The sequence below is a fragment of the Elaeis guineensis genome, chromosome 14 (genome assembly GCF_000442705.2).
Source record: "Elaeis guineensis isolate ETL-2024a chromosome 14, EG11, whole genome shotgun sequence".
In the NCBI taxonomy this organism is placed as follows: Eukaryota; Viridiplantae; Streptophyta; class Magnoliopsida; order Arecales; family Arecaceae; genus Elaeis; species Elaeis guineensis.
The window spans coordinates 32184297-32212270 of record NC_026006.2 but is presented as its reverse complement, the minus strand read 5'-3'; the positions used below and the strand labels follow the sequence as shown (position 1 = coordinate 32212270).

The window sequence follows — 27974 nt, the reverse complement described above, 5'->3', positions numbered from 1 at the left end:
GCTTCTCTCGCACACATAAAATCCCGACCGGGTTTTCATTCCCTTTACCACTTGCCAAGCTGTCACACTCCTGCTTCCAAAAACCCTAGGCCCGCCTTCCCTCCTCCAAAAACCCTAGGCTGGCGTTCCCTTACACGGCGGAGATGGGAGTGAGACACCGAACCCGCGGAGATCGGCGAGAATCTAGACCCTAGATGCGAGACCTCGTTCGTGCGGTACGGTCCCTTGCACGCTAGATTTCCCCCAACCCACCCCTGTCGATGGAGACCGACACCGTGGCGCCGGCAGCCGCCGGCGGCGGTGATCCCGTTGAGGCCCCGGAGAGCGGGGCTCCCGAGATCGTGGCGGAAGATGGCGCGACAGCGAAGTCGCCGTGGAGAGTGCCGGCGGCGCGGCCCGCGACACCGGCGAAGGGTAAGAGGGACGATGGCCCGGACTCGTGGCCGGCGCTTACGGACGCCAGGGCGAAGGGTGGCTCTAATGCCACTGGTACGAGGCCCGCTCTGCCAGCTATGGCGGCGGCGGCGGCTGCGCCCGCGGCGGGGAATGTGGGCTTGGTTCCGACAAACGGGCCGTCCCCGCCACCACCTCTTCCGTTTCAGGTCAGATTTCAAGTACTCGTTCTTGACGTGGTGGAATGGATCTCAGCTTTGGTTATCATCAGTTTAAAATAATCAATTTTGGGTAGTATCCTGACGGCTTTATCGTCTGGACTCTGGTTTTGATGGAATCTCAATCTGCTTCATTGTGAAAGAAAAGGTTAACGAGGATTCTGGAATAAGATGAAATGGAAGGACAAAAGGAAAGGGGATTAAATAACTATATATTAAATAAAAACGAGTCTTATATTCAGGATTCTAATCACTAACTGCTGTTTATGTTCAATTTTTTATGCAGATTCTTGTTTCACGTAATATACTGTTGAAAGCATAGTTCTAAGCCTACCTAACTTTTAATTTCCCAATAAAGGAAATCCTTTTCCTTTAATTCTTTGTTAAAGTGTTATCAGCTCTAAATGCAGTCGGAGTACAAAATTGATAAACTTCATTCTTTTGTCCAGATTTGTATTCATCTTTTTGAACGTACTACTATAGTGATAAATTTATCGGAACTCTTGATACGTAATTTTATACTTGTGAAGTTAGATTTTTGTGAATCTGAAGGTGGGATTTGTATACTTTTGTTGTCACATCCATTATTGAGTTGTGAATTTGCTATTCAGTTAGTTGCACTACCCCAAACTGTAAACCTGGAAATTTTTGCAGTTTATTTAAAGGATTATGTTTGTTAATTATTGATAATGACTAAGCTGGGGAATTTTTGCTGTTAGCATGGAGCAGTGGACCATATAATAGTCATTGAGGGTTTGGTGATTGGGAATGTGGTGGAGGAACTTTTGGAGACATTGGCTTGTGACTTCATTATAAAGGCATGTAAGTAGGAACATGCAAGTCAACTCCATAGTTGATAACAAAAAGAAAATATTGTAGATACAGGAGTGCGAATATTCAGATTTAACATTGCAAGGTTATGAAGTTGATTGCTGATCTATTTTGTAGCATTGTATTATTAAATTTTTGTGGGGAAGAATGTGATATGGCAGAAGATATATAAACAAATTATGGTGCATTAGAAATCAGATGGTGAGATGAACACCTAATAACAGTTAGAAATGAGTGAGTGAAAGGTTAAGAGTGGCAAGAATAGTGTATACAGTGGAAAATATTTGGAATTTTTCTAGGGCAATTATTCAATCAAAACACCCTCAAACTAAATACAAGCATATGTAGGATTTCGATGTCAAACTGTCTAGTAAAACTAAGAGGGATAAATTTAGTAACTGGATGCCTGGTAGAAGTTTATATGATAAAGGTGAGAAAATTTGCCTCAAATGGTTTGGGCATCTGAAAAACCGAAACACATGTTATAGAGTTCTTGATTGCTGTCAAGATGGTTTCAATTATAGGCTGAAGGTTTACAAGAAACAGTGAAGACTGATGAAGAATTATAGGAATAAGAAATGATAAGTAGCATTGTAAGAGCAGAGGGTAGAAAGGAAGAGTTCATTCCCTTCAATTGATAATTGACTATGAGTTTCATATTATGTCTGGGATACTTATTGTGAGAATGAAAGGAGGCTCCAGTTCCTAGTGCTCCATATTTGAGAATCCTCATAGTATGACTATTGAAAGGGCATGTGCTTTTATTTAGGAGTTGCATGCACTATTATCAGTTTCTTACAATCCACAATTGGATCCTAGATATCAGATGCAAATGACACTGAGAATTCTGTTCAGATCCCTGACCAGGATGGATTTAGATTGCAGATTCAGACTTGGATCATAAGATCCAGTAGTGGATCATATGATCACTTGATTTGTAAGATCCAAATCTGGATCATCTTGCCACATACTGAAGCAATTAGGACACCCATCTTTTTATAAACCATTTAATGTCTTTGACTTTTAGAATGACCAAATAATCATTCATAACCTTTCTAATCATAACATTAGCAATCTTTCGAGCGATTTCAGCTCTCAAAAGCAAAGAAAAAGAAATTTAGTTGTCCTGGGAGGAGTAAGGCCTAAATATATTTGCGAAGGTTCGCCATCTCAGTATTGGATGCTATACCAGTACCATCATGTAACCGTGTTAGTACTCTTGATAGGAGGCCTGGCTCAGTATATTGATTTTCGGTACGCCTTTTGTACCACATTCCAGTCTGGCACTGGTATGGTATAGTACAATCGGTATGCACCAATACTGATCTGTATGGTAAATCTTGATATTCACAACCTTTTCTTAAGGCCATGGTTTCTTTTCTTCTACAAGCTTGTACCAAACAACAATGAGTTGATGCATTTGCAGGAGTAAGACATGCTTTTCTGGTTATACCAAGATTAGGATGCAATTTTTTGTAAAGACAAGATATGCATGTTAGGATGTTGTACAAAGTTCAACTATTGGATGAGGAGGAAAGAAAGAACTTTGTTCGTCAAGAGCCAAAGATATGGGGAAATCTTGTAAATCTGATAAAGCCCGTCTCTAAATGCTCTATTTTTTTCCCGAGTCCAATTAAGAGATCCTATTGACTTATATGGTGACAGAAATTGCATCATATAACTAAGCTTAGTGTTTGTGGGTCATGTCCTTAAATGATGATTGCTTACTTCATATGAAATTTCCATATTTCTTGCTTTAGATATTGGTTTATTTTTATTTTTTTTTTTAATTTTGTATAAAGGAGTCAAAGTGGACTATGCAATCCGTGATCTGGTCCAACTCCTTTTGTGATTTATGATATAACCTGATCCTGACAACATGGCTGGCATGTATCGCTGGCCAGCAAATGGGCTTTTCCTACTTTAAGTGGTCAAAGAGATGAATGTTGAGAAGAAACATGAGAAGATGAGTCCTCATTTGGAAATGAATCGAGGAAAAGTTTAAATGAAGCAGGTGGTAGAGGATCCCTATCTGAAAGGAGTCCGAGCGAGAGGTATATTCTGTAGCCAATGAAGGATGAATGAGAGGGCTGTGAACAAAGCTTAAGCATCTATCTCCCTTTTGAGTATTCTTTTGCTTGTGAGAAACATTAGTAAGACAGTATTGAGGGCTGGCTACATTTGGGGGATGACTAGCAGCTTGGCCCTGATAAATTCTAATAGTCATCCTTCACCCTTAAGTAGTTAGGGTCCTATAATATCTTTAGTTTGTATTTTCTTTTCTTCTTTTACCAGCCTTATAAGTTCATAAGTAGGACATGATTTTTCATTTCATTTAGTAGCCAGTGATGAATGAGAGGAAAGAATCTGAAAAATTTATTCTTTTTGTTTTTGTTGCCCTTTGATTTGAGGGACGGAGGTGCGAGTAGTTAGTACTTAAATGTGAGCTTCTTGGTAGTGAGATGCTGCAGTATTATCTGTTTCTTACCACTTCTTTCTTCTCTGACTTCCTATTTCTTGATTTCTGGATCAAAATATGTCTCACTGACCTTAACTTCGATCCTTTAAACCCTATACTAACTTTTGTCTTTGACCCAGATCCTTATAAGTGTCAATCATCCATTCAAATCTTAAAACCTGATACCTGCACCCTTTCTTTGTAAATGATGATATGTTCACTTTGAACTCAACTTCCATATATAGTTCTCTTTTCCTTCTTTCTCTTAGAAAATTAGTCTTGCTTGTTCACTTGTCTTAGAAATTTAGATCTTAAGCTAAAGGATAGTAAGCTAGTATTTCACTTCTAAACATCTTAAAACCATTTAATTCCCTCATTTGAGCTTAAATCCATCTTCCTTAGGTTCATCTCCTCCTCTGTTTTTTTTTTTTTGCATTGAGGTCTCAACCTCTTTTCAGTTTTATTTAAAAGTCACAACTGAGCCGAAATTTGCAGCAACCTATAGGCCTAGCCTTATCCCAGATTTTAGTCGCATCCTGTTCAGGTATTTTATGCATCAAGAAGGCACTTTGTATTTTAGAATTGGACTTGAATAGTGATTGATGTTGAAATCGGGTAGTTACAAATGATACCTGATGATGAATAAAGTTTTTTTTGGTTATGCTTATGGGAAATGATTCTTATTGACTGATGCTTTTTATTGGTGAGCATTGAAGTGATATATTATCCATTTCATGCATGACATTGTGATTGTGCATAGGTCCATAATTTATTTACTGGATAAAATTATGTCTGAGGAAGAGATACAATTTCCCACATTCGTCATGTGTAATTGGAGATGAGTCTGAATGCTCTTAAATTTTGCAAAAAATGATTTCAAGTTACCACCATGCAAATAATAAATTTTGAGGAGTAAATGCACAATAAGGTATATTTCAAAGGGTATAAATCCATAATAAAAGTTGTTCACCAATTTTCTACAAACCATATTGGGAATTTTGTTGGATATCTCTGATTTTATACCTTCAAAAATCTTCAATATTCCCAATCTCTCTTATAATTCTCGATAGTTTTAACTCTCTCTTTAGATGACAAAGGGTAATCTTGCCTTTGTAGGATATTGCGGAATCTTGACTTGTAAGACTCTCACATGGATTCTGTTAATGATTTTTTTTTTCATTGAGAAGAATAAGGAAATGTGTTGATAAATTTTTTTGAGAAGTATGATGGTGATACCAGCATGAAAGGATATCTATCATATTATCATTGGTACTGTGACTGATGATGAGAAGCAAGGAGAGTAGTTAAGTAATAAATAAAGAGAAGACGTGTAGAAAGAAAGCCACTGTTGACAGAAAATAGATTGTAGAGAAAGTGCTCAAATAACTTAGACAATCCAATTGCCAAGCTTCTCCTGCCTTTAGGCTTCCTATTTCCCTTTTTGTAAACATGTTGCTTGGCCATACCTCAGATGCGCTTCTCATGTTATGTCAATTTTTATTGTGAATCTGCAATTGTAAAGAAAAATTGTAGCGTCAGATTGCATTTTATTCAGGTCAACCTTGATTGTGCATGATTCATATTGAAACCTAACATTTGTACAACATTCTCATGTTGTAATATGCTTGTTTTTAAGTTAAGGACATTCTTTTGTGGTGATCTTCAGAGTCGAGATAATTGGAAGTTGACTGCCAGATCTAAGTTTCATTGTAGTATGTAAGCTACCAAGAAGAATTAATGTTGGCAAGTATTTGATTGGGGACGATGAGCTTTGTGGAATATAAATTTGGTTGAGCATGTATAGTTCGCTGCGGAAAGGTGATGCCAACCTGTCATTCAAATGCTAGATAATGGCCAAGCTATTAATTTTGTATTTTTAAACTTCCAATGATGGTCCAGGGTTGTCACATGATATGCAGATCTTTACCTGGCCTGGGCCCTGCATAGACCTGATGTTAACCTGTATGCCTACCTATGGGTTGGGTGTGAATCCAAAGATAGATCCATGTAATTTTTTGGGGCCAGGTCCGAATCTACTAAAATTTTACCTGACGAGAATCCAACCTGACCCAACCTGCGCACAAACCTAAGCTTCTTCATTCTTGTTGTTCTTGTTGTTTTGTACCCTTATATGCCATGCCTTGGCCAATTTGGTTAATGGGGCACCTAAGCAAGTTGAGTGCCTGCTAACTCTGTCAAGAAACCTCTAGTGTACATTTAACACTTTCTAAATACACGTATGCATACATGTCAAATCACGTTTTCTTGTAAACATCTATAAGATAATCCAGGTCATTCCCTTTTAAAAGTCATAGCTGTAATCATATCCTCTAGTAGACTTCTAGGATTACACCTATTTCCAGTTTCCTAGACTTAACAGCATTGATGAAAGTGTTGAAGTAGCCTATGTCTAAAAACATTCAATGAAAATTATTTTGTAAAATGAAGAATCGCTCCTGCATGTTCATCTGGTTCTGTTTCTGTTTCTCTATTCTTGCTGCTCCTGTTTTTGTTGGTATGGGTAGGATGGTTTTGCTTGATAATTTTGATGCAAGGATTTTTTGTATATGCTGCAACTGCTAAGTTGCTGAAGGATGCTGACTGAAGCATTGTTTCTCGATGAATATTCTAAAACCACAAATTTAGATCTTGTATCTGGTTGATAATGTTTACAATGCTGAAATCTTATGATTATATGATATTGAGACAATCTACATGGCTTTACTTGGTTGTTTATACTAGTGTTCAAATTGCACAGTTGGTATTAGACCTAAATATTGTTGTAATCTGGATTTTTTGTTGGATCAAAATAACTATTTTCAATTTTAGGTTTCCTTTTTCTACATTAATTTTTCTTTTTTTTCCTCATCTTCTGGCACTTTCATGACAATTATCATCAATTTTTTAATCAAAGTTATCTTTGTTCTTTCTCTCTTTTTTTAAAACTACCAAACCACGAAATAAGATTATAACCATCTAAAATCTGTCCTACTTTTCTGGAGAAAATCTAAATGACCCACCGTGCAAGACGAAGATAGGGTAACTATGAGTTAACAGTTCCTAAGGTTTGATCTGATAGTGGACTCAGATATGGTTAATTGACTAAGGAATAGAACATTAATTGTGCTGGTGAATATCTCCATAGTCAGAGAGAACATAAGGATTGATTTTGGAGGAGTTTAAGAACCACCTCGACCATGAATTATTGAAACTGGCTGTGTAATGAAGATCATTTTACTGGGTATGTTTTAATTATTGCCACAATGCTAAGGAAAACTTACTGTGTTTTCTTTAGCTTCATGTATGCTTGTTGCTTCAACCACAGCTTACATGTTTCATGTGTGGTAGTTACTTTTTCTTTACTAGAAATCATAATCCACAATGTTTATGGAGCTGTTCCTTTTTTGTTCTTTTTCAGGGATCAACTGGAACGCGTAAATCTGAGGGATATGGAAGCAGCAATCCTTCCAATAGGCATCATCCGCTGCACCCTCATAAACATGGTCCAAAGCGTAATGCTCCTGCAAATGGTGTGCCACCATTTCCTGTACCCCTGCCATACCACCAACAACCAGGTCAACCGGTGTTATACCCTGTTTTACCACCTCCACCTCTGATGGTTCCTCAGTATGCCTATCAGCCTCGCCCTGCACCATATCCTAATGGTGAACCACATATTGTAAAGTCTGGATGTGAAACTCCCTTGCCGGCCTTTGTTCCAACTGGTCATGCTGGAGGAAATGATGGTAATAAAAATTTCCATCCACCAACCCGAGGAGATCCAAATGCTTGGCGCCCCAATGCCAGCAATTTTGGCAGCAGACCAGCTAATGGTCATGAACATGGTAGCCATTTCAACCAGACATGGCGCAATCAACGGCCTTTGAATCCAAGAGACAACATGAATATGCCACATGGTATTGGTCCCAGGGCTTTCATCAGGCCAGTTCCTCAATTTTGTGGTCCAGCTCCAGGGTTCATTAATGGACCTGGTTATCCTGGTTATGTCTTTAACTCAAGTGTTATGGATTCCATTTGACTTTGAATTTATCAATTCTTGTAACCTCTCTCCAGTTCTCCCTTATGAATTAGTAATGCTCAAAATGCAGGTCCTGCTCCTCCCATGTATTATGTTTCTGCTGCTCCTCTGGAAATGATGAGGGGTCCTCATTTTGTTTCACATCCTCCGCCTCCTCCATATCCTATTCCGACACCAGAGGCACTAGCCTTGCGGGCTAGCATAGTAAAACAGATTGAATACTATTTCAGGTAGGTCATTTTTAATTTATGCTGCATTTATTCTTTAAGCCAAGACACAGCTAGCCGTTGTAGTTTCATGCACAGGCATTGCAGGGAGCCAACATATTCTTTTTGCAATTCTGGGTTATCTAATTCACCAGCATGCACAACATTGGTCTGGGTCCATATTTCAGTTGGTTATTTAGCATATACGTAACCTTGAATTCATGCAAGAAGTCTGGTATCATCAATTAGAACGAACTATGTTCGTGATTTCATTTTGAAAGTGATTTATTCGGTCGAATATGGGACATTATTTTTGTTCTAAATGGAAGGCCACAGTGTCTTGAACCAATATGCTTTTGTAATATATGTTTATATTAATGTGAATACATATATGTTTTTGTACACACACACACACATGTATGTATATATATACACATACACATACACACACACACACACACACACACACACATATATATATATATATATATATATGTATATATATATATGTATATATATCTATGTATATCTATATATGTACATAAGTATATGAAGTTATGAACGCATAATGTCTCTATTTATATGCATATATAGATATGTATGCATGATGTATATATGTGCATTTGTGTTTATATATATATGCATATATATATGTGTGTGTGTGTGCGCGCGTGTGTATATATGTATGTGTGTGCGCGCGCGCGTATGTGTGTGTGTGTATATATGTGTGTATGTGTGCGCGCGCATATTTGCAATGTACACGCGCGCGCGCATATTTGCAATGTATATGTACATGCCTGTCTATATGTACACATATACATATATGTGTTTATATGTATGTGTATATATGTGTACATACCTGTATATGCATATGTACATGTCTATATATATGTATATATGTGACATACATAGATGCATACGTATATTTCCTAAATTCACTGTTTTATCTATAACAGTCATTATCCTTATTGCAGTAATGAGAATTTGCAGAAGGACCCATACTTGATATCATTACTGGATGAACAGGGATGGGTTTCTATATATAAAATTGCAGACTTTAATAGGGTATGCTTTACCTTGATGCTAATTATTTTTCGGAATGGAATAATTCATTTATTATAAATATTCATTTAATATTGGTTGAACAAAAGTATTACCTTTTTGATGATTTCTTTTTTTGATTTTACAGGTTAAAAAAATGACTACAAACATATCCTTGATTCTGGATGCTCTGCAGAGCTCCGAGTTGATAGAAGTTCAGGTTATCATCTCTTTCAAGCTTGGCAAATGTACTATTCGGGTGTGTGTGTTTGTGCATATATATATATATATGTGTGTGTGTGTGTATTTATATATTTGTGCTTGTCTCATGTTCAAAATGTTTTTTGCAATTCTATTAGATTGTCATGTATATTTTCTTTTTTACATATTAATTCGTAGGATGACAAGATAAGAAGGCGAAATGACTGGTCAAAGTGGATTCCAGCATCAGCTCTGCAGGCAGTTTCAACAAAATCTCAGTCTACAGAAGGCCAATCTCCTGTCGGCATGGAAAAAAATGACACTAGTGGAAGTAATAATGGTGGCATCTCTCATGAGAGTAATGCTGGTCAAACTACATGTAAAGATAGAGATGAGTCTTTGCCCACATCCAATGATGATTCTAAAGCAGAAGTTAAGAATACTACAGAATGTAACATGGAGCAAGGAGATAGCAATGAAAGGAGCAAAGAATTAGCATCTGGACCATTTTTGGAACCTAAACAAGGAGAGCCTTGTGACTGTAGCTGTCTGTTAGACAAGGATTATGTCAGCAGCATTTCTGTCAGATCTGAAGGTTCACAGAAGAAAACCTATCTTTCCTGTGGTGTCTCTGATCCTTCCAGTAGTCACAATCCTGAACTTCAGAAAGTAAACACAAGGTCAAATATGAGACCTGACACCTCAAGTCGAGGTTCCTTTAATGGTTTTGTGAATAACGAGTCTCCTAGCTTTGCTGGGGAACAAAACACATTCATGCTTGATGAAGAGCTGGAATTAGAGCAGTCAACAAGCCAAAAAAACCATCTATCGTCAAACAAAAGGTATTCAAATGATTCTTTGTGCTTTGTTGTCTTTGAGCCATATGGTTATTGTGTTCTAAGTTCATTGAATTTAAAATAATCTGTGCTCGTCTTGTAATCCTGCTGAAATTTCTGATTGCATGAAAATATCAAAATAATTAGGATGCACATCTGAAGATTTATGAAGATTCATTTGCAGTGATATTCCAAGATCATTGCATCTATTAAATGTCTGATGCTGCTTTGCTTTTGTATACCTAGTCTGCTCAAGCACATTCTTGATGGCTATGTTTGGCATATGCAAGCCTTTCCTTCAATGTCATTTTTATTATCTGCCAACCCAATTATAATTGAGAAAGCTCAATGCTTAGCATTATCCATGAGAATACCTGTTCTGCTGATTAAGAAAAAAAAATCCTAAATTTAACAAGAATAGGATTATAATCAACCTTAACACTGGGTTTAAAAAGGATTGTTGACTAACTTGAACTGCCTGGTTTGGAGCTTACTGACCCGAATTGGCATGGGATGAGGTTGGTTCGGCTTCACTTGATTTTAAGCAGTTTTTTACCCTTTTGTTTCTCCTTTTCTTTTTTTTTTTCCTTCTCTTTTTCCTTCTTTTTTCTTCTCGTTTTCCTTCATTCTTTTCTTCCTTTATATCTTTTTTTTTTGTCTCCTTTCCTTTTATTTTTTTCTTTTTCTTCTTCTTTCTTTTCTTTCTTCCTTTCTTTCCTTTTTTTTCTCCCTTCCATTCCTTCCTTTTTCTTCTTCTTTCCTTTCTTCTTTACCCCCTTTCTTTCTTTCCTTCTTTTTTTTCTTCCCTTTTTCTTTTTCTTTCTTTTTCTTTCCTTTTCTTCCTTTTGTTCTTTACCTTCTTTTTTTGCTTTCTTTTTCTTGTCCCTTCTTTCTTTTCTTTCTTTTTTCTTCTTCTTCTTGCTTTCTTTCTTGACGGTTCGTTTGGTTCACGGGAAGTGGGTGGGGGAAGGCAATTCCTGGGAAGTAGAGAAGTCTCCTTGTTTGGTTGGGAAGTGAAAACCCATGGGGGAGGTGGGTTTTGGGACTTTTCATGGGATGAGAATTGATGGTCTTTTTTTCTTTTTAAAAATATCCTTTAAAGATCCATGATTGAAATTCTAATATCTATATTAATATAATATAATATTCATAGTAATATAAATATTATAATATTTATAATATATTAATATTATGTTAATATTTGTACTAATATAATTTTTTATTAATATTAATATAGTATTTATATTAATGTATTGGTATTTATATTAATATAGTATTATATTTAATATTATTTTTGTATCTATATTAATAAACTTATTATATAAAAATATTAATATAATATTAATACATAATTAGCATTATGTTAGCATAATAAATTATTACGATGTAATATATTAATATTATATTAATATTAATATAAATATAATATTACTATTTATACAAAATTTGGGAGCAAAAAGGTATGGTCTTATATCTATTAAGGATGTAATAGGTATTTTACATAGTTTTCTAGGAAAATGGATACTCGACCAAACATATGCCAGTTTGGAATAAACCACTTTCCTATGGTCAATCAAATATGCTAAAATCGTATTTTCAGGAAGTAATTTTTTAGTAGGGATGGCATTGGGCCGGGTTCAGAATGGATTTCTAACTACCCAAATCCAAATTCAAATCCAAATACTCAATAAACTACCCAAACCTAGTCCAAATACTATCCGGATTGGGCTTTTTTTGCCCAAACTAGTCTCAGTCAGGTATCGGATAATTCGGATTTATCCGATGCGAATCCAATTGAGTCATATTGAGCATTTTTTTTCATTTCTATCAACTCTAAAGCCATACTACCATTCCATAAATCATATCCGCTTTAAACAAATAAAATTCAACCACACTTTGTTCAACAATGCTTAGTCCTATGTTTAATCAAAATAAAATTCAAACTGTCTTAAGCAAATAAAATTCAACAATGCTTAGTCAAACAATACTTAGTTCTATATTCAATTAAAATAAAATTCAAATGCGGTACAAATTTAACAAAACAAGACATTCAACAACAACACTTAGTTCCAACACATCTGATGGACTGACGGCTAGCTGACGAACGGATGGCGGTGTCATTACTGACTAGAGGAACGGACGATAGGACGGTTGGTGGATGGTGGTATGGGTGTGACCGACTGGCTGTGTGGGACTGTGGGTGAGAGGAGGATTTGGTTTGCCATTTGTGCTTTGTAACGGTGATTGAAGAGAATAAGGGAAAGGGAGAAAGGGGGAATGAATGAAGAAAGGGAGAAAAGGGGGAATGAATAAGTTAGGGTTTAGTAATTGGTAGGTGGTAATTGGTAAAATATATTTAATATAATATATATATATATTTTAAAATACTAACATAGTTCGGGCCGAGTTCAGATCGGATATTAGGTTGGGTGCATAACTATCAAGTCCCGATCTGAATCCAAATTTAAGCATTTGGGTTTTACCCAAATCCGGCCCAAACTCAGTCAACGCGTTGACTACCCGATCCAATCGGGTCGGGTCGGGTTGGGCATCCACGGGTTTTGGATTTTGTTGCCATCCTTATTTTCTAGAAAGTTACTTCTTAAGAAGAAAAGTTCTTCCTGCAAACCGAACGAGTTCTCATTTTCTTATCTTTTTAAGTGGAATCAAAAGGTATTCTTTCCTTCCTTTTCCACTCTTACCTTTCCAAGACCTTTTTAAACATCCATAAACCTTAAAAATGATTCTCAAAAACAAAAAAATTGAAAAAATAAAAAAAAGCAAAAATCTGCTATACCAATATCAAATCGGTTTGCATTTTGTGTACTCAGTGTTGGTATAGTATATTTTGACACAATATTGTACCAGTTAGGTATTGGCGTAGTCCGTGATATCGAAACTAGAGACGTTGGGGTTCAAAGATTTGTATTGTATTGGTAGTTCATGAGATGATCTAGGTTTTTGGTCTTGGTCAATCACATATGCACTTGCTTAAGAAATTAAGATTTTTTTTTTAAAAAAATGTAAGAACTTGATATATAAACAATCTCATTTTTCCTTGCCACCTTTTCCTTTTGAATAACAATTAATGAGAAAACAAGGCCTGGAAGAGATGGTGAATTTGCTTAAGTTCTAGATAACCATAGTTGGGTAGGAACTGTTGGTTGATCATCAATAAAATTTTTTATGAGAGGTTTGCCTCAATTATTGTATATCGATCTAATGGCTAAGACAAGATTTTAGCCTTTTAAGGATGCTTGGAACAGGCTTCGCTGGCCCCAAGCCTAAACTCGACTGTGCATGTTGAGTGGCCCCTTTCCTCTCCTCTCCTTTCCCCCTCTCTCATATTTTATCATGGCTGCCACTTCCATCTCTAACATTGAATCCTCCTCAGTTTTGCTGTGTTTGATGGTATTTGCTCATATTTGGAATCTTTGCAGCTTTCTTTGTCTTTGACTCATACACCTTGAGTTACTTTTCAATCCACATGAGCCCCATATTTGTTGATTCGTTCACATCAGCCTCCTCCATGTAAAATCTACACCTCCTGTTGCTCTCTTGCTGTTTGGCCTGATTTTGAGCTATTTCAGATCTACTCAAGATTGAGATGGATGTCGTGGCTCCTTCAAGGTCAAGCCAGGTTGAGCTAAGCTAGATAATTGTTGAGCCAAGCTTGAGCTGAACCCAGCTCGCTTTAGCTTCGTTCATTTACACTCCTAATTAAATTTGTAATAATGGAATTGTAAGATATTTATGTTTCATTACTCAATGAGAAAGTATTTATATTTTGTCCCGAGAGATATTTGAAGAACATGATAGCTCCTTGTCTGTGAGAAGTAGTTTCACTACTAGTGCTTGGTCATGGAGGTGGCATCAAATAGATTGAGCAAAAAAAAAAAAAAAAAAAAAAACAAAAGAAAAGAAGAAGAAGAAGCAGATGGTCATTGTTTCTCCTACTGTTACAAAGTCTGAGTTTCATTTTCATTTATTTAAGACTTGTCTTTGTCTTACTATAAAGCACTTAAATTGAGTCTAGCTGATAAAAGAATAGGTTCTCCACCTGTCCTAGTGTGTATTATGTACATAATCATCCAGATCCATGATTAGTGTAGATGGTACAAACATTACATAAGCCTTTTTGAACCTTACACGTTAGTTAGGAACCCTTCAGTTCATTGGATCTTTATCCTCATGATATTTGCTGTTGTTCTGGAGGGTAACCTTTTCCAATCTCAGCTCCTTGCCTCCAAGTACTTCTTAGTTTACACACTTTCAGCAATAGATGCTGCAGGAAAAGAGATTGCAGACATGAAGTGATGTAGAATGCTTGCCAGAACTGAAGTCTAGCTTGCAATCCTAGGTCTCAAGTGTTCAAGAGTGTTGAGAGTAATAGGGAGATTTCCAAACTTTTGGCTTAGAATATGTTTGTTTTCTGACATAGCAAGGTCTTTGGCTAGTACAGTTTATTCTCAAATATAGAAAAATTTAGAACCAAAAAGAAATTGAGGTGTTCAATCTGATCTGAGCTGGAGCTTGACTAAAGATGAGGCTGTCATTAGCAAATTGAATAATTGTTTTGTTGATATTGACCATCATCATTTTGCCATTTCTTTGGGGGTCAAAGCAAGTTCAATTCTATTTAGCAACATAAATGTGGAAGAGGTCACCATATTCAAGGCCTTCACAACTTGCAAAAAACTGATGAAAGCATCATAAATGAACATAGAAAGTTGGTGGACATACTGGTAGATGCATTTAATCTATGGAGACCGGAAACCTAGAGAGGAGACAATCCATCTGTAAACCCCTTTTTACATAATTTTTTCATTGTTTAATTTTAGTTGAGTTATTTTGTTTCTCTTTCAGTCGATAAGATACACTCTCTTGGTTTAAAGCACTCTTTTTTTGGATATATCTGCAATGAATGCTGCTGTTTGTGACGTGTCCTTCAGACATTTCGCTAAGGCTCATACCTAGCACCTGTGCTGTGATATTACGAAACGAGTAATCTGTGAATCATGGTAATGTTAGTGATATTCCAAGAGACTAATTTCATAGATACTGATAATGTGATTTTTTATCTGAAGGCTTGTGTAGATTCTCATGGGAATTTGTGGAAGCCAGCTATAGTGACACACTAGCTAATCACTGTACTTGTGGATGTAAGAAATCCTGCTTTTGCCGGGATCACCACAGAATATTTAATCTGGCAGGAAAGCCAACAGCTTTAAAAATTAAGAAAAGCTCCATCTTCTGCTACTAAGCCACCAAAATATCTATTTTTTAGTATTGCATAAAACAAACGTCAGGTGATTAGCCATAGCAAGAGTGTCTAGGGGAGTGGATTTGGGTGCACGACTTGGGAATCAACATGTATGAAACATGATATCTGGTGGTCGTATAAAATGTTTGATATGTAGTTTGAAAGATGATAAACTAGTAAATGTTATAATTCATTGATATCATATTGGCCTTGATAAAAATACAATGATAAAAAGTTGTTTGTTGGTTGAGAAGAGTACGTGCATCTTGAAGTTGCTGAATACTAAAGTGGATGGCTATCATAAAGGAAATATATGTCATATGGATACATGCTCTGGAAGGAAACTCAGATTTGGTGCCATCATATGGTTGCTGGACAGCTGTTTGGCTTGGCCTTTTCATTTAAAACTTTATTCTTGGCTAGATGTCTTTTCAAGTTTTCAGTATTAGGGGGTTGGCAGTTGGTTAATCAGCATCCAACTGTTCCCAGTTGGAGACACCAGACTTCAAAGACATTTTTCATGAGCTCTTGGAGACTGTTAGTGCAAACTGCTTGGATTTTCCACAAGCTTATCATCTTTAAATGCTAGTGGTAGTAATGACAACTACATGGGGGAACCTTCTATATATGCTTGTAAAACTTATTTCATTTGATTCCACTGACTACTTGTCCTTTTAGTAAAAATCTGCTATAGTTTGTTAATATATTTATTACTTGCAAAATCTTTTTCTTCTCCTAAATAATAGTATTTTAAACAGGGCTGATGACGAGGAGGATGAGATTGATGTTAACGACCAAGATGTGCATAAACTTATAATTGTTACCCAGGTAAGATCATATGATTGTTCTTGACTTCTGTTGCTTTCCCCCCATTTATTAACTATTTTTGTTTAATGGACTTCTATTTTAATAACACAAATCAAACATATTTTCAAGATGGGTGCATTAGTATATACATATAAGATAATATATAATTACAGGCTAATTATTATCAAGCAGGGTTGTAGTTACATTTTTCTCCCTCTGGAGCTTGATATTTTTTACTCCATTTCCTTCTTTCTGAATTGATAATTTATTTATCTATTTCTGGTTATTTATGCCTGGGCTTCTTATGGAAAAAATCAAGTCACGTTTTCCTAAAATTCCATCATTTATCCAATGAGATATTAGAAATTGTAGATGAGTGGAAAGCTTTATTGGTGTAGGACCAATCAAGGATGACCTAAAATTCGTGGAAGGACCTGAACCAAACAAAACCTAGCTTTAGGTTCTACTTTAAACTTGCCGTCAGGTTTCAGGAAACAGAGCAAAACATGTCAAAATTAAAGACTGCTGCCTAACAAAAGCTGAAATAAGATGCAGTAATCGTTAGAGGTTCCTAATGGCTGCTAGAAAATCTTAACACAGAAATTTTATGCCAATCTGAAAAAGTCTGATGTTTACATCAGAAAGAAATTCGGATAATAGTAATGCAGTATGCAGAATTCAAGAACAGGAATGCAGAGAATTTAAGAATAATAGTGGCAGAATTCTAAGAAAACAACATTAAACTTTAGTCTTCATCTCAAATCCCTTGTTGTGTAGACCAAAAACCTTAAATCAGGTTGGCAGGATATGTTAAATATAACAAGTAAAGTCAAGTGGAGCTGAAAAACTACTGAATCAATAGCAGCGAGAATAAGAAAGACAAATAGAATCAAAGGGAAAAAGCAGATAGAGAAAGATAGTTCAATAGAAGTGTGTGTGTGTGAGAGAGAGAGGGCTTGGCCCGACCTGGCCTATTCTTCTTTTCCTTCTCAGAAAACCAATGTACATAATCTAGGATGATTAAAGCGGTCTCAAAGGGAAAAAGCAGATGACCTGCTGCTTTATAGAGTCAAATTAGGATTCAACTACATCAGAAAACAAATCCTATCAAAATCTTTTAGACTAGCCAATTAACCAAGCACGACTTAGAATACTGTCGTGATTAGCGTTCATGCTACAATGATGTGTGAACAGTACAACCTCTAAGAAACTTTTGAAACTGATCTTAAAAGACCATACGGAAAAATCAAAATGAGAAAGCTGAAAAAATTAATGATAAATATGAGCCATTGGATGAAATTCCAGCTGCACCTTGCTTCATGTATGTTCCTTGCAGCAGGGTGAGGCCCTACAATATTACAGTACCAATTTATGATCTCAGCCCTTTGTCAGCATGAATAGCAATCTAAGTATTTCCTGAAATGATTCGTGTAGCCATTATGTCCTTCAGGTCTTAGCAGCTGATCTTCAGTGATCACCATGTCACTTGTATTATTAGATTTTCTTCTAATACAGTGTCAAAGTGAAGGTTATTACAGTTCTTTGCAGCAAAAAGATTTTGTGCTGAGATGGGGCCCTGAGTTTGAGAAAGGATCCTGCAATTTTTTTCGCCTTTTAATTGTGCTCTAAGAAAAATTTGTGGGTACTTCTTGGTAATTTCTTAGTACTGGACTGTGGTGTTAAAGCATCTGGTTTTGCATGGTTTTTCATATATTATAGATTAATTAATTGTTAAGTAGCTCCAAGTCATTGCTTCAATATCACCTCCAAGAGAAATATTGTCTTGCATTAAAAGGTTTCAAGATTCACTGATAAAAGGGAACTATGTGAATGAGAGTTGAGAGGGAATGGTTCACTTAAGGGCATTGAACCTGCTCCAGAATTGTATCCTACCCGTCTATTTTTGGTGCTCTCTTCATGTCTTCAATCATTTGTTGGTGGCTGGCATTTGCTTTACTTGTTTTGCTACATGACTTTATCCTTTTATGGCATATGTCTTCTATCTGTTTGACGTTAATCAAATACTTCAAATGGAGCCAAATTACTACAGAAGAAAATTGTATTGCTAAATGCTTATAAGCTTAAAGCCAAAACAATTATCTGCACTTCTTAAAGATAAATTGATTAGAAATAAGGATGTCATCCAAGAAAAATGCTACACCAACAGCCTATGAATAACTACCATATTCTTTAATGTATAACAATTGTGAAGGGCGAAAAATATTTTTTGTTAGCAGGATTAAACAGGTTAGATCAAGCAAATATCAAATCTAAGCTGATGTGAAAATCAGGTCTAAATTTAGGTTAGGCTTTTATTTATTGGGCGGATTTGGTTTTGATCCATTGGTGTTTTTTAAGATATCTTTCCTCCAATAAGCTTTACAATTGACATAAAGTACTGGAGTTATCAATTTAATAATAGAATAATCATATTTGTGAAGTTTCTTAACAAATCTGTGTTGTTTTCACCTAGTAGGAAACTAATGATAATGAGCTATCATACAAGTTGTAGGTTCTAGTTATCTTAACATTGTCGAATTAGTCTTTTTTTTTTTTTTCCGAGAAAAACATTGTCTAAACTGGAAAGAGTATCTGTAATAGATCAGCATAAAGAATTTTATATTAATGAAAACCTTATTAATTTGTATCACATATCTATTGAGGTATGCATGCGACTTATGATTGAATTTATCAGGTGATCCATTCGGATCTAGCCATGTCCAACCCTGATCCACTGATCTTATTGGTTCTGGTTTTAGTATTCAAAGTTGTTTGTTTTTTTCCTTTTATAATGATTGTATCAGGTGCTCAGGTTGGACCACTACAGTCCTAGTTGTTTGAGGATTTCAGATGATAAATCACCTTATTATTTTGGCATAGAAGAACTTATGCAAGTATTAGAAGTTGGAAGTTTGTCCCTTAAATTCCTCCTTTGGGTGAAAGGTGGTTGGCTTTATTGACCTCTAATTGAAACATGGTTAATGAGAAATCAGACCATGTTGAATGTAATCCACATCTTGATTTCATAGAATGGGTTGCTTGTGATTCTTTTTTTTGTTGCTGAATTCTGGAAAATCTGATTCACATCATAACAATAACCTTCAAGTCCTGTCCTGTCTATTTAGGTTGGTTAAAATCCAATCCAAACTCATATAGTAAAATGGTCAATTGTAGCCACATAGGTCTAAATGTTATATTTGCCTAAGTTGCAAGTTAGGCTGTTCATGTAGGCAGACACATTGTTGGTGTGGATGTTAATGTTTTTTTACCTAATATTGTAAAAAGAAATTCAGGGAGCAGATATTAAAGCATATTAGCTATTATCTGCAGAAGTAACATGCCTCCTGAAAGGTTGGAGGTACTAAAAATTACTTTTATATGAAATATTGCTAATAGAGGGTCTATTATATGAATTAAGACTTGTTTGGTTAGTCGTACCATGTAGTGTATCAAAGCTTATATGAAATTGCTAAAGTGCATAAATCCTGGAAACCACAACTTTAATTGTTACAATTCTGAGAACTATGTCAAACTAAAACTAAAAAAGCTTAACTAATCAATAAACCAAAACCAATTCAACCTTCTTGGAGACTTTACACCTGTGGAAAACATCAGCTGCTTTTGTAATTGGATTATGGTTGTTAGGTTACTAAGCAACTTGATCATGTATCTATTTGATGCTAGGTTCACATCACAACTAATTTGCTGTGCAAGAGGCAACAAATACAACTCTAGAACATTCTTTGGGTTTTGTCCATGATCAGAAGAGGTAGCACCAGTGAACAAGAGTGGAAAGTGTCTTCTAGTTGATGTTCCTTTCTGGGCTTTGAACCAAGCGGTTAAATCATTCTCAAAAGATTTGGTTATAAATTAGAAAGAGGTCGAACTAGTGAACTAATACTGTTAATGCCCTTGAACCGGAGATAACTATTTTAACCTGCTTTACCTTCCTTTTGAAGGCTGTTTGTTCCATTTGGTTCATTGACATTTGGAGGAAAGTTGTTGGCCATGAAATCTGGGGGTTTGCTGGAGGGAATCCTTGACCTTAGAAGCAGTTAATCTATCTTCCATCAGATTAAAGGAGATGCTGATCAAAGGATTAACCCAATTGTTGAACATCACAAGTTATTTTGTGACCATTGGTGGGGCTCAACCCTCTTCTACTCCCCCACCAATCAAGTGATATTAAAGTCAATGTTTTATTATTCACTAAGCGGTCAAATATAAAATATGAGATCTACTGTTGTGCTACTATTGGAACAAATTCTTTTGCTTGACTACTCATCATTATATAGATCAAGGATTAAAGTATGGCATGCCTCTGCAATGCTGGCCTGGCACTGGCACTTGATCAACTGTGCCATGCCGGTGCTTGGCAAACATGGGTATATACTGGAGATTCAGCATATTAAGCAATATGGCACAGGCATGCAGCTGCTGTATGCCAATAAGTCACAGACCTGAAAAACAGCAGAAAAAAAAGCCCTGGCATGATACATTATAGTCAGTGCTGGCTTGCATGAATGACATTAGGATCTATAAATATGTTATGTGAGGTTAATGACTTTGTTTTTAAAATGTTGTAATTCTTTTCCATAGTCTTTTGTTTCAGGATTGATTGTTTGATAGTAACAATTTCCCATAAATCAACTTTTTGCAAGTGCTCCAGCTCATCTGATATGGACTTGCTTGTGTTGCACTTTCCTAAAAGCAGCTGCTGGTTATATAGTTGGTTAGTGTCATTGCTTGCAATTTTTTATGCTGGAGCAGGCTAATTTTTATCCACAGTTCAACTCTATTCTATCAAACTTCTTTTAAAAGGAAAGAATCCTTTAGTAGGTTGACATGATGTGCAAATTTCAATCTTTGTTGTTTTTAATAAATAGTGATAGGTTTCCTATTCTTCCATGTCGTTGAGTATTAATGTCTCTGAAGTGATGTATGGATCCATTTTGTCTAACTTTGATACAGGATATTGGGATAGACAATGATGAAAGAGCTGGCTCAAGGGAATCAGACCCTATCTCGAATGATCTTGCAACTGCGATCAATGATGGACTTTATTTTTATGAACAGGTAATTCCCTCTTGTTACCTACAAAAGGGTATGTGCTTTTGGACTTTGTCCACCTGGCATTAATATAATGTCATATAGGTGGGATGTTGCATGTGTCTTATTTATTTATTTTTTTGATTTTATAAATACATCTTTCAGATACTACTACTATCACCATCTGAGTACCAATAGTTTCAATCCTTATAATAATCATGTTGCTAGCAGGAGTTGCAAGCCAAACAGTCTAATAATCGAATAAATAATTATGGAATGGAGATGAAAGATGTGGATTTTAGACCTTCCAGCCTTGGAAATCCATCTTTGAATTCGAAGGCGAATGCAAACATTGCTGGAAATAATGGCCTGGAAGAGACTGGACATGTCAATTCTCGAAGACGGCAAAATAAAGCCACTAGCAGGTCACATTCCTCACATAAACAACGATTGTTTCCTGGTAATTTTAGGAGTCATGGCAATGGCCGTAGCCGCCATGGAATTGTTTCAGAAAGCCCACCAAGCAATTCAGTTGGGTTTTTCTTTGCGTCAACACCACCTGAAAATTATGGGTGAGTACTTTCCAGTTGTTTCTGTTGAATTAATACAGCTTGTTTTGGTCCTTTTATATCTTAATCCTAATCTGTTATCTTGATATTTTAAATTCACTTTTGCAGCCTTATGTTGTCAAAATTGAGTGGGTCTCCTCATGGTATTCTTTCTGGAAGCAGCCCACCTGTGGGATCAATGCCAAAACCTTTCCCACCTTTTCAGCATCCAAGCCATCAGCTTCTAGAAGAAAACGGATTTAAACAGCAAAAGTAGATGACTTGATTTTTTTTGACTTCAAAATTTATTTTCATAGTTTCAACTCTCATCAAAACTTTCCCTTGTTACTTTTTATTTTCAAGCTGCAAAATGAAGTTTTCTGATTCTGTTATTTGATGAAGGTACCTGAAGTTCCATAAGCGTTGCCTTAATGACCGTAAGAAATTAGGAATTGGTTGCAGTGAGGTAGGCTAACTATAAAGGATTCCTATCAGATACCTTATTTCTTAAGAGTTCAAAATTATTTCATATTGAATATTTTAGTTTCACAGATTTGCAGATTCTCATGATAACTTGGATATTTTGTCTCAGTGCAGTAAAATTATCTATTTATAACACCATGTATTTGTCACTTTATTATCTTTAATGTTCCTGACAAAATTGTTTTTGATATAATATTTAATCTGAGTGAATAATGATTTTTATTTTTTGCATTTCTTAATCAGTTTTCTTGCCACTATTCTACTCGTACCAATATTAGTTCTTTCCCCTGTTGATGTTTGTTCAGGATTGGATTGACTTTTATTTTATGTAAATTTGAATTAGTGTTCTATTGATATTAGCTAAAATTTAGATTTTCAACAGATTTTGTCTCCTATTGTTGGTAATACGAAGTATGGTTTAGCTTTTTATCAAAGTGCATCATCTCTATTCTTAATGTAGGTTGTTGTATGAATTCCCTCTAAATATGTATGTGTTGCATGAAGCATGGTTGGTTTTTTATATGGCAGGAAATGAACACACTTTACCGGTTTTGGTCATATTTTCTGAGAGACATGTTCAACCGATCAATGTATAACGAATTCCGTAAGCTAGCACTAGAAGATGCAGCTGCTAAATACAATTATGGGCTAGAGTGTCTCTTTAGATTTTACAGGTATTCCTTTAGCAAGCGTCAAATCATAGAAAAATGATGCTGAAATTGAATTTTGATTCCTGCTCTGTTTGGACATATATTAGTTGACGGTTTTTTGAACTTCATTACTTTCACTATTCCAGTTATGGGTTGGAGAAGCATTTTAAAGAGGATCTGTATGAAGACTTTGAACAACTTACACTTGAATTTTACCAGAAAGGCAATCTCTATGGCCTTGAAAAATATTGGTAACACTTCTCACATGGATGGTACCTATACAACTTTGATCCTGTTCTAAGCCTTTTTCATAAATTAAATATTTCTTCATATTTTTGCTTTGTTATTGTCAACCTTTATAATTTAACAAATGTATCATGTTAACCATGCTATCTTAAAAGCAAACCTTTCCTTTTACACTGGAGAGGTAACTAAACTCATCCATAGCTTTGGCCTAGTTCTGATGTGCCATGCATGACTAAGACACGAGGCAGCCCCATCCTCTGCCTTAGATAATCTGCATTGCTTTTTGATACAAAACTGCTGCACAGATTATCATATACTCAGTTTTTGGTCAGGAATTACTGGCTCTTCATTTATGGGGCCTCAAACTGTATTTCAAATAGAGGTCTATTTTCAATATGCGTAGTACATGCATATTCATCTTCTTGTGCATCCTCAGGAGAGTGAACTGAGTACTTTGTCATCAGATGCTATGTGCAGAGAAGCCACTTGGAGTTGTGCCCCTATTTACTGGTCTGATGGAAGGATTTAGCCTACCGCCAGTATAAGCATCAGAACTATATTCCAATTTCCAATAATACTCATCGAATTCGAAAGTCACCCAATTGGCTTCCTTTATAATCTGTTTCCTGTTATTTTACTTCCTACTCATGATAAAGTGATTAGATGTGCAAATTGAGCTTTTTATTTAATATTGTTTTGATGCATACATCATGGTTGCATCAGAAAATTAATTTTGTAGAAAATTATATTTAGGGTCATAGTATGAACAGAAAATATGGCTACCTTGTCATTTTATTTTTTTCATTGCTATCATTTCCTTGTTCATATGGCAGGGCATTTCACCATTTTCGAGCAATGCGGGACCATAATGAGCCTCTAAAGAAACACCCAGAGTTGGATAGGCTACTTAGGGAAGAGTATCTGAAGCTGGAAGATTTCAGGGCCAAGGAAAAAGTGGAGAAGGCATCAGGGAAAGAGTTCAGCAGCAGCTGCAGCAGCAGCAGAAATGGTGGTTCTAATGATAGAGATAGATCAACCAACTGTTAGTCATGGCTGCATGGTCTGGGTGTCCTCTGTGCACAAACCAATCAGTCATAGATTAGTTTGAATTTTGGGTGGTTGATAACGTGAAAGTTTTGGTTTGGTTAAAGAGGATTCAGAGTAGGCATATCTATGCAGATATTGGAGTCCTCTTTCAGTAGTTCAAGGTGGCTGGGTCAGGAATTCTTTTTTCCCTCCATCCCGGATTTGTACATAAGGCAAAGGAATATAAATAATTACTGTATCTGGAATCGTGGAAATGACAAATAAGAGAGCTTGGAATTAGCCATGCTATTTTAAAACTTATGACCTTAGTTTTGTTTGTTTTGTTTCTCTTAAGTAAATTGCGGCGGTAAATTCCTGTACCTCTGCCGGATGGATGTTTTAGTGCGTTCAAGGTTTGTGGAATGGTAATCTAGACGAGCAGCAGCAGCAAATCAGCTGAATGAAACGAACTGAAAGTCCTATAGTCGTTTTAGGCCACGTTGAGTTTGTTTTATGTAAAATTGTGTAAAGACATTTTAAGTCCATAGGATTCGGTATCAACAGGAGGGATGCCCTCTTTCCTGAGGCCTTGAAAGAAACCTTAATCCTGAGGCCTTGAAAGAAACCTTAATTTTATCTGAATAGAAACATTGAACCCATCTTTTAAGAAAACTGGTCAGAATATGAAAATTTATACGGATAAAGGTGAATGCAAGATGCAATAACATATAGGTAGTATTTAGTGGTTTAAACGGTGGTTAAAATTTTTTGGATATTCATGAGTAATCTATTTGATATTTTATAAAAATTTAAGATTATTAATTATATAATATTAAAATTATTTATAATATATTTTATAAAAATATTTTTATTAATCATATATAATATATTATAAATAAAATATTATTATATTTATTAATATATTAATAATTAATAAAATTTTAAAAATATATTTATTAGTTCTATAAATTATTAATCCTATAAAACTATATTAATTGTTATTATAGAATTAATATTTTTATTATATAAATATAAAGTAAGATAAGATATTTTTATTCTAATTTAAAATTATCATTGAATCATAATATGACAATAATATGATTAATAATATTATAAGATAATATATATCATAAATATAATATATAATATTAAATATAATATAATATTATATATTTAATATTAATATAATATATTAATGATATATTGATATACGAATTTTTTTTGCTAAATTGAGGAATTTTATTATCTTTATATTTTAGCTTAAGATCATTGTCTGGGATTGATTTTGGATTTTCGACTTTTATCATATAGGATCATTATAGTGTAATTAAATATGATGATTTCATCATTTTCATCTACATCATTTTTTTGATCTTGACTGGATTATCCTATACCAAACGTTCCCATAAAATAATACTAAGAAAACAAGTTATAGGCAGGAGGATGGTGATCATTGTAACAAGCCGGAGTGGATACATTCCCACTCTATTCGGGGATAATCCCGCTTAAGGCAATAGCTGATGTGTCTGTCAGTTTGAACGAGGGATCGGTTTGATCTCATCACAAAGCAGGAATTTAGCAACCATGGTCACAAACTTGGCATTGCAAGATCACAAAATAAAAAGCCTTTTTTTGTTGATGAAAAAAGAATAAAAAGTCTATGGTTTGCAATGCTTAGCATCACAAATATATAAAAATAATAAAATAATATTGCAAGATGTTGGTTGCTGTATTGATTTATTTGTTTTATAAGTTGAAGGATAAGAAACCATGCAGATGGCAAGAAGATAGAGAATAAACAAATAATTCAAAAGGAGTGTTGGACTTGAGTTGCGGTTGGGTGCCTCGATCGGGCCAATTCGGTCTGATTTTGAAAGAGAAAGAGAGGGGAGGTTCCAGGCGGTTGAGAAACCATCTAAAAACACCTGATATCGACAAAATCTCCCCCTCACTTTTTGTCACGCCCCCGACCCGAGATTTGAATCGAGGGTCATGGCAACCGCCGCATACTTATAGAATACTTTTTCCATAAGCATGCAAGGCATCTCATCATGATATCTTCACAAACAGTTAAATAAATTTTTTTTTTCAAATCTTAATTCAAATAACAAATCAAAATTTAGTGTTCAAAAGAAAATAACTGTCTCACAAAGTCAGCACTAAAAAAAAAACAAAACTAAAAGTCTTGAATCAATTTTGAGAAAAATACTAAATCAATAAGCTAACTCCATCTCTAATCGCTCTCCCAACCGAAATCCCGCATCACGCTAATTTTCTGGATCTGTAATAAAAAAATATAAAACTCATCATGAGCTAAATAGCCCAGTAAGCAGTGTATACCTTTAACTGAATAAATCAGGCAAATAATACTATGCATATCAATTTACTGATAACAAATCAATATATAAAATTCATGGAATCATATTCATACTGTCAAACATATATAAAAGTCAATTCATCATAATTTTCAATTATGCTTTTCATCAATTTTTTTAAGTTCTTCTTACCAACCATGACTATGACCACATTATCCCTGTGGCAGGGTCATAATACCGCGTATCTGCTTGCGGTGGGCTGCGAATCATCTGGCAGCCAAGTCCTTTGGAACCGCTGGTCTAGCTGGCGGTTTTGTCGCTGGTCTATCTGGCGACATGTCGCTGGTCTCACTGGCGACATAAATCCTCAGGACAGTCAATTGCCAACGTATATGCCCCCATTGGCGGGGTCCTTAACACAGTCAGGTTGTCAATTTCATATTGTCTTCCAATTTATATATTATTTTCAAAAATAATAAAATTAATTGATATTCGAGTCAAATCAATTATAACATTCTTTGAGATCATATATCATCATAATAATTGCTCCACAAATAACTTCAATCATAAATAATTTTCTACAATTAACTTTCATCATAAATAATTTTCAACAATTATTTCAATAAATAATTACAATCGCAAGCATGCATAAATTTATTTAATTCATAATTTACCAGATAAATTCAGTAAAAGTAAACACTACTTACCTCAAAAGAAAGTCCAAACTAGAAATTCTAGGGATCTCGAAAATCCTTCTCTGAACCTGATATGTCAAATATCATATTTTAAATCAAAATTTAATCGAATTAAAAATAACTAAATTATTAAAATCTAATATCCCCACGAGGATCAATTCGTCGATAGCATCTAGGATTTTCGAACTAATCCATGGATACCCTAATTATATTTATTTATTTTTATTATTAATTTAATAATTTTTTTTTAAATTAATTAATTTCATAAATCTTAAAATCTAAAGTGAGAGAGAGAGAGAGAGAGTTTCTCTCTCCGCTCCCTCTTTTTTTTTTCTTTTTCTTTTTCTTTTCCTTTTCTTCTTTTTTTTTCTTCTTCTTCTTCTTCTTTTTCTTCTTTTTCTTTTCCTTTTCTTCTTTTCTTTTTTTCTTCTTCTTCTTCTTGGCCCTTCCCGCGCCGGAACAGAGGACCCTTGGTCCTCCGGCCTTGATCGGCCGTTCGGGCCGCGGCCGCCACGGCGGAGGCCGACGGCAGAGGGGGGCCACTCCCCCGGTCACGGAGGAGCGTGGCCGGCGATCGATTCCGCTCGCCGGCATCGAAAAATCCAAGGAAAAATGGCCCAAAAACAAGGATCTTTCCCTACCAAAAATCGGCGACGCTCGTCACCGGCC

At 35.5% G+C, this 27974-nt stretch overlaps 1 protein-coding gene across 3 annotated transcripts; it reads left to right on the top strand.

The window, feature by feature from the left end:
- LOC105061351 (la-related protein 1A) lies at window positions 1-24616 on the top strand. Of its 3 annotated transcripts, none has more exons than XM_010945370.4 (14): window positions 1-602; window positions 7319-7901; window positions 8010-8169; window positions 9120-9210; window positions 9335-9406; window positions 9586-10229; window positions 16245-16314; window positions 21265-21369; window positions 21574-21914; window positions 22020-22163; window positions 22293-22356; window positions 22902-23047; window positions 23170-23274; window positions 24103-24616. In XM_010945370.4, exons 1-14 carry the CDS (start codon window positions 261-263, stop codon window positions 24314-24316), a joined length of 3081 nt encoding a protein of 1026 aa, XP_010943672.1. In that variant the 5' UTR covers window positions 1-260; the 3' UTR covers window positions 24317-24616. The 3 variants fall into 3 exon arrangements, with proteins under 3 accessions (XP_010943672.1, XP_073104324.1, XP_010943673.1); XM_073248223.1 differs by having other exon boundaries at window positions 64-602; window positions 23170-23295; window positions 24103-24319; XM_010945371.4 differs by lacking the exons at window positions 22902-23047; window positions 23170-23274 and having other exon boundaries at window positions 64-602; window positions 24103-24364.
- Window positions 24617-27974: the final 3358 nt, after the last annotated feature.